The sequence below is a fragment of the Alligator sinensis genome, unplaced genomic scaffold (genome assembly GCF_000455745.1).
Source record: "Alligator sinensis unplaced genomic scaffold, ASM45574v1 scaffold528_1, whole genome shotgun sequence".
In the NCBI taxonomy this organism is placed as follows: Eukaryota; Metazoa; Chordata; order Crocodylia; family Alligatoridae; genus Alligator; species Alligator sinensis.
In genome coordinates, this window is record NW_005841846.1 from 5744569 (window position 1) to 5754129 (window position 9561).

Genomic DNA, 9561 nt, shown 5'->3' on the forward strand with positions numbered 1-9561 from the left:
CCCCGCCCCATGCCTGGTGCCCCACGCTGCAGGCGCTCACAACCTTCATGGGGCTGTCGAGTGGGCACAGGCAGCCCCACCTGGGCTGCGAGCAGCTGCAGCATGGGGCACCGGGCGTGGGTGGGGAGGGGCTGCTTCCCCCCCCCCCACCCTGTGCTCGCTCCTTCCCTGCCTGGGGTTCCCCCCCACTTACCTGAGCTTCCTGCACTGGGGCAGCCATGTGCTTCTGGCTAGGGGCCAGGGCCTGCCTGGCCCTGCTGTTGTTGGAGCCCACCAGGCTTCTCCTGGGTCCTAGTGCCCTTGGTTGCTGTCATTTTTTACAGGAACCAAGGGCAGAGAAATATTAACTTTCTACATTTTTTTTTAGTGGCCCCGCAGGCCGGATAGAATGGCCTTACCGGCCACACAGGGTGTATTTTGCCCACCCCTGTTTTAGAAGATTTTTTTTATCAATAACTTGTTAATAAATCAGACTAAAAATTGAACATCTATAGTAACATTTTATTTCAAAAAATAATTTTTGTCCTGATTTATATTTTTTTGAGTACTGTATGTAAGTTGATTACATAAAAGCTGGCAATAAAGTCTTACTTTTGTATATTGTGTGGGTGGGGGTCTGCCTGCACGCTAGGTCTGGGGAGCCAGCTGCGGGGGTGTGCAGCAGAGGTTGTCCAGGCAGTGCGGTGAAAGTGCAGTCCTCCCTGCCCCCTTTTTACCCGCCATCTGGCCCAGGGCTGCCCCCATGGTGCTCTGCATGGGGCCAGGTCCCACCTGGGGCAGCCTGTGCTATGCTCCCACCTGGTCCTGGCCCTAGTCCTGTCCAGTGTGCACAGCTTCTCAGTGGAGCTGCTCACAGTGTGGCTGCAGCTGCCCGGATACTGCTCAGCTCCCCCCCTCTCCAGTGACTCCTTTTCCTCCTCTTGCTCCACTGCTCTAGGCAGCAGGTGGCACTGGGAAGCAGCAGCAGTCTTTGGGATATGCTGGGCACCATGTGCCCAGCCAGACAGAGGGAAGCTGCATCTGGGCAGCTCCTGCCCCAGCGTATGGAGCTCCAGCTCCTGGTTGTCTTCCACCCACTTGGCTACGCACAGCTGACTGCTCATTGTGCTGGGTGGGTGGAGTGGGTAGAAGGTGACATGGAGCTGGAGACCCACATGCTGGGGCAGGAACTTCTCAGCTACAGCTCCCACTGCCTGGCTGGGCACGTGGTGCTCTGCACCTTTCTCCCTGGCCACTGCCACCATTTTCCAGCACTGAGTGGCGGAGCAGGAGGACGAGGAGGAGCCACTGGAGGCAGGGGGAGCTGAGCTGTACCCAGCTGACTGCCTGCATGCTGGGAGCAGCCCTGCTGGGAAGCTGTGTGTACTGGCTGGTGCCAGGGGTGCAGATAGGGGTGTGGCATGGGCTGCCCCGGGCTACATGCAGTTAATTGGTGGGTGCCAGCCCACAGGCTGGGTCCAATTACTTGATGGGCCAGATCCCAGCCCATCGACTGGAAAAGAAATGTCCTCAATTCCAGTATTTTGAACTTTGTTCTTCCTGTTATTCCAGACTGCTTAAAAAACAAAAAGACCCCCAAAATCTGGATAAAGTGTTGTTTGCTTGAGCAGATCACGAGATATGTATGTGTGTGCACTCCCTGTCTCTCATTCTCGTTCACCTTCTCTTCGTTATTGATCTGTTCCAGTGGTTCTTAACCAGGGTACTGCAAAATACTTTTAAGGATGCTATGTAATATTAGCACAGCTCAGCATGCAAACCCCTATGCCTGATTTGCAGAATCAACCTGGAGGTTTCAGTTAGGAATCTGTAATGTCAAAAACATTTGGCATGTGGTCTTTCTGAGTTCTTTGCAACAGAAGAATTGCTCTCTTTTTTTCTGTATTCAAAAAAACAAGAAAAAGCTAAGAGCTAGCACTTTCTAAGGAGTGCCTCAAGTCTAGAAAGTTTGAGAACTGCCGATTTATTTACATGCACACATGTAGCATATGTCTGTCTTCTTTCTCTACTGGGTAAAGTTTTAAAATTTAAATTATGCCACTGTACTTATTACATGTGTATATATATATATTTTTTTAATAAAGATTATCATGCATCTCACATGCAACTAAGTCTTAAACAGGTGATTCAGTATCTTTATAATTTCTTAATAGTTAGGGGCTGGAAGGGACCTTATAAATCATCGGGTTCGGTCCCCCTGCATGTGGGCAGGAAAGAATGCTGGGGTCAGATGACCCCAGCAAGATGGGCATCTATCATATGAAAGCTGTCTGTAAATAAAAAGGAATCTCAATTCAAGTTGTTTTGGGACTATTGAATATGAGCTTTTACATATCCTGTTTTTTAAATATTTATTAAACATAAAGTAGCTATCGCTTTTCATGTTTTAAATATTTATTTATGAAGTTGTTAATATACTGAAGTGTTTTGCCATTACATTTCTTTTTTAAGAATACATACGGGAGCTGGGGTCATAGATTGCATGAGGGTATCCAGGTTGTAGCCATATTGGTCTAGAGGCAAAAGGAATTGGAACTCATAGTAGAGTTGACATCTTTTATTAGACCAACTAGATTTTTGCAAAAAAATTGTTTAATTGCAATTAAAGAAAATTTTTGCAGAAATCTAGTTGGTCTAATAAATGAGATTGCAGGAGATGCTTGAAGCTAGGGTATGTAGAAAAAAATGCATATGAGCAAAACTCCTGCAGTCGATATAGTGGTTTAATGTTTTGTCCTGATTGTGGTCCTTATTTCTAATGCTCTGGGAGGAGTTCAGCTCTTTTTCAAACTTTTTTTTAATTGCTCCACAGCCTCCCCCCTGCTTCTTATTTGCTTTGCAGATCTTGAAAAGTTTAGGGGGCTTGTCTGGCTTACTGGGTCTCCCATAGCTGTCTTGGTTTTGCGGGCTTTAGAATCACAGCAAAATCTCCGATTTCTTGATGCTCCAATTCATAGAAAATTAGTGTTGGAAGGGACCTCAGGACATCACATCTAGTCCGACCCCATGCTCAAAGGAAGACCATACCCAACTAGGTCATCCCAACCAAGGCTTTGTCTAGCTGTTCCTTAAAAACCTCCAAGGATAGAGATTACACCATTTTTCTGGGTAACTTGTTCTAGTGTTTTACTACCCTCCTAGTGAGATGTCAGGAAGAATTTTCTAACCTAAACTTCTCTTCCTGCAACTTGAGACCATTGCTCCTCGTTCTGTCATCTGCCACTGCTGAGAACAGTTTGGCTCCATCATCTTTCAAACCCACCTTCAGGTAGTTGAAGACTGCTATTAAATCCCCTCACAGTTTTTTCTCTAGACTAAACAAGCCCAGTTCCCTCAGCCTCTACTCAGAAGTCATGTGCCCCAGTGCCCTCACCACTTCCATTGCCCTCCAGTGGACTCTCCAATTTGCCCATGTCCTTTCTGTACTAGGGGCCCAAAACTGACCATAGTACTCCAGATGTGGTCTCACTAGTGCTGACTAGAGGGGAATAATTACTTCCCTTGACCTGTTGCCAATGCTTTCTACCAATGTAGCCCAGTATGCCGTTGGCCTTCTTGGCAACAGGCCAGACTTGGCTTATATTCAGTTTATTGTCCACTGTAACCCCCAAGTCCTTTTCTGCAGCGCTGCTCCCCAACCAGTCAACCCCCAGCCTGTACTGGTGCATGGGATTCTTCCATCCTAAGTGCAGGACTTGGCATTTGTCCTTGTTTGAACCTCATGAGATTTCTTTTGGCCCAGTCCTCCAGTTGGTGTAGGTCTCTCTGAATCCTAGCCTTCCCCTCCAGTGTATCTTCTGCTCCCTCCAGCTTGGTGTCATCTGCAAACTTGTTGAGGGTGCACTCTGTGCCATCTTCCAGGTCACTGATGAGAATATTGAACAAAACAGGCCTCTCAACCAACCCTGGGGGCACTCCACTTGATACCAGCTGCCAACTAGATATTGAGCCTCTGAGCCTGATGCTCCAGCCAGTTTTCTATCCACCTTGCTGTCCATTCATCCAGCCTGTATTTCTTTAGCTTGCCTGTGAGAACGTTGTGGGAGACCGCATCAAAAGCCTTGCTAAAATCAAGGTATACCACATCCACTGGTCTCCCTGCAACCACAGAGCCAGTCATCTCATCATAGAAGGCAATCAGGTTGGTAAGGCGTGATTTGCACTTGGTGAATCCGTGTTGACTGTTCCTAATCGCCTTCTCGACGAGCTTAGAAATGGGTTCCTTGAGGATCTGCTCCATGATTTTTCCAAGGACTGAGGTGAGTCTGACTAATGTGTAGCTCCCTGGATCTTCCTTTTCCACTTTCTTAAATATGGGCACCCTTTTCCAGTCATCTGGGACCTCTCCTGATAGCCATGAGTTTTCGAAGATGATGGCCAATGGCTCTGCAGTCACATCAGTCAACTCCCTCAGCACCCTTGGGTGCATTCCACCCAGCCCCATGGACTTGTGTATGTCCAGCTTTTCTTAATAGTCCCTAATCTGTTCTTTTGCCACTATTGGCTGAGCACCTCCTCCCCAAACTGTACTGCCAGGTGCAGTAGACTGGGAACAGACCTTGCCTGTGAACACTGAGGTGAAGAAGTTATTGAGCACTTCACCTTTTCCTGTGTCCTCTGTCACTTGGTTGCCTCCCCCATTCAGTAAGGGACCCACACTTTCCCTGATCTTCCTCTTGTTACTGACATACTTGTGGAAACTTCTTGTTACCCTTCACATGCCTTGCTAACTGCAACTCCAGTTGCATGTTGGCCTTCCTGACTTCATCCCTGCATGCCAGAACAGTACTCTCATACTCCTCCCTAGTTGTTTGCTTACGTTTCCACTTCTTATAAGCTTCCTTTTTGTAATTTAGTTTACTGAAGAGTTCCCTGCTAAGCCAAACTGGTCTTCTGCCATGCTTGCTGGTCTTCCTGCACATCAGGATGGTTTGTTCCTGCACTCTCCGTAAGGCTTCTTTAAAGTACAGCCGGCTCTGCTGGACTCCTCTCCCCCTCATTTTGGCTTCCCAGGGGATCCTGCCCATGAATTTCCTGAGTGAGTCAAAGTCTGCTTTTCTGATGTCCAGGGTCCCTACTTTGCTACTCTCCATCCTACTTCTCCTCAGGATCCTGAACTCAATCATCTTGTGGTTGCTGCTGCCCAAGTTGCCATCTACTAGTACACTCCACCAATTCTTCCGTGTTTGTGAGCAGTAGGTCAAGAAGAGCACGGCCTCTAGTTGGTTACTTCAGCACTTGCACCAAATACTTGTCCCCAACACTCTCTAGAAGCTTCCTGGATTGCCTGCAAACTGCTGTATTGCCCTCCCAGCAGATGTCAGGGTGATTGAAGTCCCCCGTGAAAACCAGGGCCTCTGATGGGAAAGCTTTCGCTAGCTGTTTGAAGAAAGCCTTATCCACCACATCCTTCTGGTGTGGTCTATAGAAGACCTCCACCACAACATCACCCTTGTTGTTCTCTCTTCTGACCTTAACCAAGAGATTTTCAACAGGCCTGTCTCCAGTTTCATACTGGAGCTCTGAGCAATCGTGGCTCTTTTACATGAAGTGCGACTCCTCCTCCTCTTCTCCCCTATCTGCTGTTCCTGAATAGTTTGAACCCATCCATGACAGAGCTCCAGTCATGCGAACTCCCACCAAGTCTGTTATTCCAATCACATCATAGTTTTGTGACTTTGCAAGAACTTCCAGTTTTTCCTGCTTGTTTCTCAGGCTCTATGCATTCGTGTATAGGCATTTCTCCTGAAGAATGAGAACACCTCCCCTGTTGCCCCTTCCTGCTTGTTGCTTTCTCCAGGTCACCCACTTATATCAGGGCTTTGGTGTCCATCCCACAGTGAACCTAGTTTAAATCCCTCCTCACTAGGTTAGCCAGCCTGTCTGCGAAGATGCTCTTGCTTCTCTTTGTCAGGTAGGTCCCATCTCTTCCCAGCAATCTTCTTGAAACATCGTCCCATGGTCAAAGAAGGCAAAGCCCTGCTGGCGACACAACCTATGCAGCCAGGCATTGATCTGCAGGATGTACCCACTCCTGCCCAGGCCCTTTCCCCTGACTGGAAGGATCAAAGAGAACACCACCTGAACTCCTGTCCCCTTCACCCTTGCACCCAGAGCCTTGTAGTCGCTTTTGATCTGCTCAGGGTCTCCCCTGGCAGTATCATTGGTGCCCACATGGATGAGCAACATGAGGTAATAGTCAGAGGGCCAGATGAGTCTCTGTAATACCTCTGTGACATCTTGGATTTGGGCTTTGGGCAAGCAGCAGACTTCCTGAGATAACAGGTCAGGTCAGCAGATGGATCCCTCCATCCCCCACAAGTTCATGCATTTAAGTCATAAGTTCATACGTTTCATGTAATCCATCTCTGCATATGGGAATTCATGATTTAAAACTCTGAAGCTTCACAGAAGCTGAAAAGTGTGAAGAGAGCTGAGAACAATAGGCCCTGAGGAACAGCGAATCAAAAAGCATATGAAGCAGGGGACTAGTTGGGTTTTCTTTTTAGTGCTGAGTCAAACTTAATAACATCCAGTTCTAACAGTGCTTATGTATAACCAGTTGTCAGCAGCAAAAAATGCCAACAGAATTTGTTTTAGTTTTATTAGTTAGTCTGTGTATAACTCAGTGGTGAGAGTGAGTTTTTGTCTGATTCACAGAGGAGATTTGTGTGTTACAAGATAAGATAGGGAGCCTTGAGCTGGAGGTCCCCACTGGCAGCTGAAATGTGACTGCCATGTGTGCATTGGGTATTTTATTCTCTAACTACAATGTCTAAAATTATTGCAACAAGATAGTTCCAGAGTTGGTGGGATAAAAAGTCAGTCCTTTCAATCATAATGAAAATGTCTTTTTAACTACAAAAAAATGTTAGAAGAATTTTATTTTAGCTTAAAGGGAGGAAAAAAAGAGAAAAAGCCACATTAGCTTAATAGTGACAACGTATGTTGTTAAATCAAAATATCTTGGTTTCGTATCTAGAAATCATACGGTAGGTGAAAAAGGTGTATAGTGAGCCATTGTGGCATATTTAACTGTAGAGCAGTACCATGGTTCACATTATTACTTAAATAGAAATATAATAGAATTTAATACTCACGGTATGCTTTCATGTGTTTTTTGTAAATTTTTGAAAATCCTTTCTTTCATTTGTAGGACCAGATTTTAGACACTAAAATAATTTTGAAATGGACCGATATGAAGATGTGTCAGAGGGTGAAGTGGACCATTCATTCTTTGATAGTGATTTTGAAGAAGCACCAAAGAAAGATAAAGAAAATAGTGAGCTCATAGGAAAAGTAGGTACACGTGTAGCATCATCAGACTTGTCATCAGAAACCAAATCAAGAGAAGACTCCTGTCCTAATGAGGAAAGTGAAGAGAAACAGAGAGCTTTGCTAAAGGAGCAGTGCGTAGATGGCAACACTGTCCATCCTGGGAATGCTTCTTCATTGTCACTTTCTCCTGATTCAGAGAATGCAGGTACCTCTGGGAGAATATCTACAACAAGTAGAATACAGGAAAATGTTCCAGCTGGAATCCCCAAAATAGTTAAAGAAGGTGAAGAAGACTATTACACAGATGAAGAGGATAGTAGTGATGATGGCAAAAAACAAAGGGTTAGACCTAAGTCGGCAAAGCAGTCTAGCGGCATAAAGAAAGTTAACAAAAAATATACCAATATCAGCTCCTCTTCCTCTTCCTCCTTCTCTTCCTCCTCCTCCTCAAGTTCAGATACAGATTGTTCGGATACAGATTCTGACAGCTGCATATCAGATTCATCCCACTCCTCTTCAAAGAGAAATACGTGTACCTTGGCTCTTCTGTCTCCACGGCAAAAGTTCAGATCAGGAATAAAATCAGTGGAATTAAAACCGAAGCTTGGTGACTACACGGAGGAGTCTGAAGATACAGTGACTGACGTTACTCCTCTGTCAACACCAGACATCAGTCCTATCCAGTCTTTTGAACTTGCAGCATCAAATGACAAGAAACTGAAAATAAAACGACAGGAAAATGTGAGCCAAGAACTATATGGTAATTTTGAGAGATTTAAATACAGTACAAAATTTGTAGAGCCTACGAAACTAGAGGGACAAAAATGAAACGCAGTCTGACACCTGTATCTTTTTTACTAGATTCCGAGATTGATCGCAGATATAATCGAAAGGTTTTGCATGATGCTATGGACTTGAATCAGCTTTTGAAAGGTGATTTTTCTTTTTAATATTTACTAATTTATCTACGTAGTTAATGAGTGGGTTTTATATACACTTATCTTTTAAACCTGGGCTCAGCCCAACCAGTACCAATTTTAAAGTTGCTTTGAGTTTTTATGTATGTGAATGTAAAGACCACTCTGACAGGAGTGGAGTATTGGAGTTGCTCCCATAACAAACTCTTAAGGGTAAAGGTGATAAATGAGGATGTCATAAATCCCATAATAAAATTTTGATGTCCTCACATATCTATTATAATTATACTTGAATTTGTTAAGCCATGATGCGTTAAATAGCAAATACTAGTAATTGTCTTTAAAAACAGAAACACTTCCAATAAGATATATGTCAAAGTATAGATAATTGAGACTTTAAAAGGCCAGCAAAAACTACCCAGTACTGTAAATTAGAATGCAAATATACACGTGCATTTGAACTTTTTGTACCCTTGTGATTAACTAAACAAAATTAATTTTAAATAACTAATTACATTTCTACGTTAAAATATAGTAATATCATGAAAACATCTATAAAAATAGCTTTGGCAAGAGAATTGAATTAGCTTTTCCTCATCAGGTTTATGAAATGTCTTTACTGTTATTGGAATAGGTATAAGAGAGTTCTGTGTCTGTCTCACCGTTCTATTCTTCATAATCCTCAGTGAGATGGAGGGCATTGGCTGATCCATGTTTATGTCCATATGGAGCCTAGCAGATTTTTGTCCAGTGGTTTCTGTCTGCTTTTCCTCTTGTGGTCAGGTATTATTTTGCAGTGAGATGTGTGGGCTAATAGTGTTCTCATTTTAAAAGACCTTCTCATTTTAAGGTGGAAAGAAATTGACATAATTGCATCAAGACCTTGACTTACCTCTCTACATATTGTGCTTTTGCTTGTTCTTAGAGCTGATGGTTCTGATGTTGTAGAAGGAACAACAATGTAGTTTTAAGCTGTGATAGTGGTATGAGCACCCTCAACATGTAATGCACTTTGAATCTTGTAGGATTAGCCCATAATAAGAAATCCTTAAAATGTATCTTTAATGTAAATTTAACATCTATAAAAGGAAATAACAGTGTTATCTTTTGGAGACTACATTGAAAGCAAGAAAAACTGAACCAATGATCAAAGCAGGCTATCTTGATTTTAAAAAAAAAAAAAAAAAAAAAAAAAAGTCTGCTAATCCCTGTCAGTGGTCACCAACCAGTCAATTGGGATTGACCCGTTGATCCCAGAGCCTCTTGTGATCCTGGGCTGGGGAAGGGCAGGGGGTGGGCTGAGCATGTGCATGCACGTGTGCGTGCCCCCCCCCCCCCCCAGCCGGTTGCTTGCGGGGGGGGGGGG

The 9561-nt window shown here is 44.3% G+C and overlaps 1 protein-coding gene across 2 annotated transcripts in view; it reads left to right on the forward strand.

The window, feature by feature from the left end:
- CFAP97 (cilia and flagella associated protein 97) overlaps positions 1–9561 on the forward strand; it is a 41729-nt gene that overhangs the window by 8073 nt on the left and 24095 nt on the right. For both annotated transcript variants that reach the window (XM_014521689.2, XM_014521690.2), the window contains exons 2-3: positions 7157–8038; positions 8140–8211. In XM_014521689.2, the coding sequence (XP_014377175.1) occupies positions 7189–8038; positions 8140–8211 (922 nt within the window). In that variant the 5' untranslated portion in view covers positions 7157–7188. The remainder of the gene's footprint in view (positions 1–7156; positions 8039–8139; positions 8212–9561) is intronic.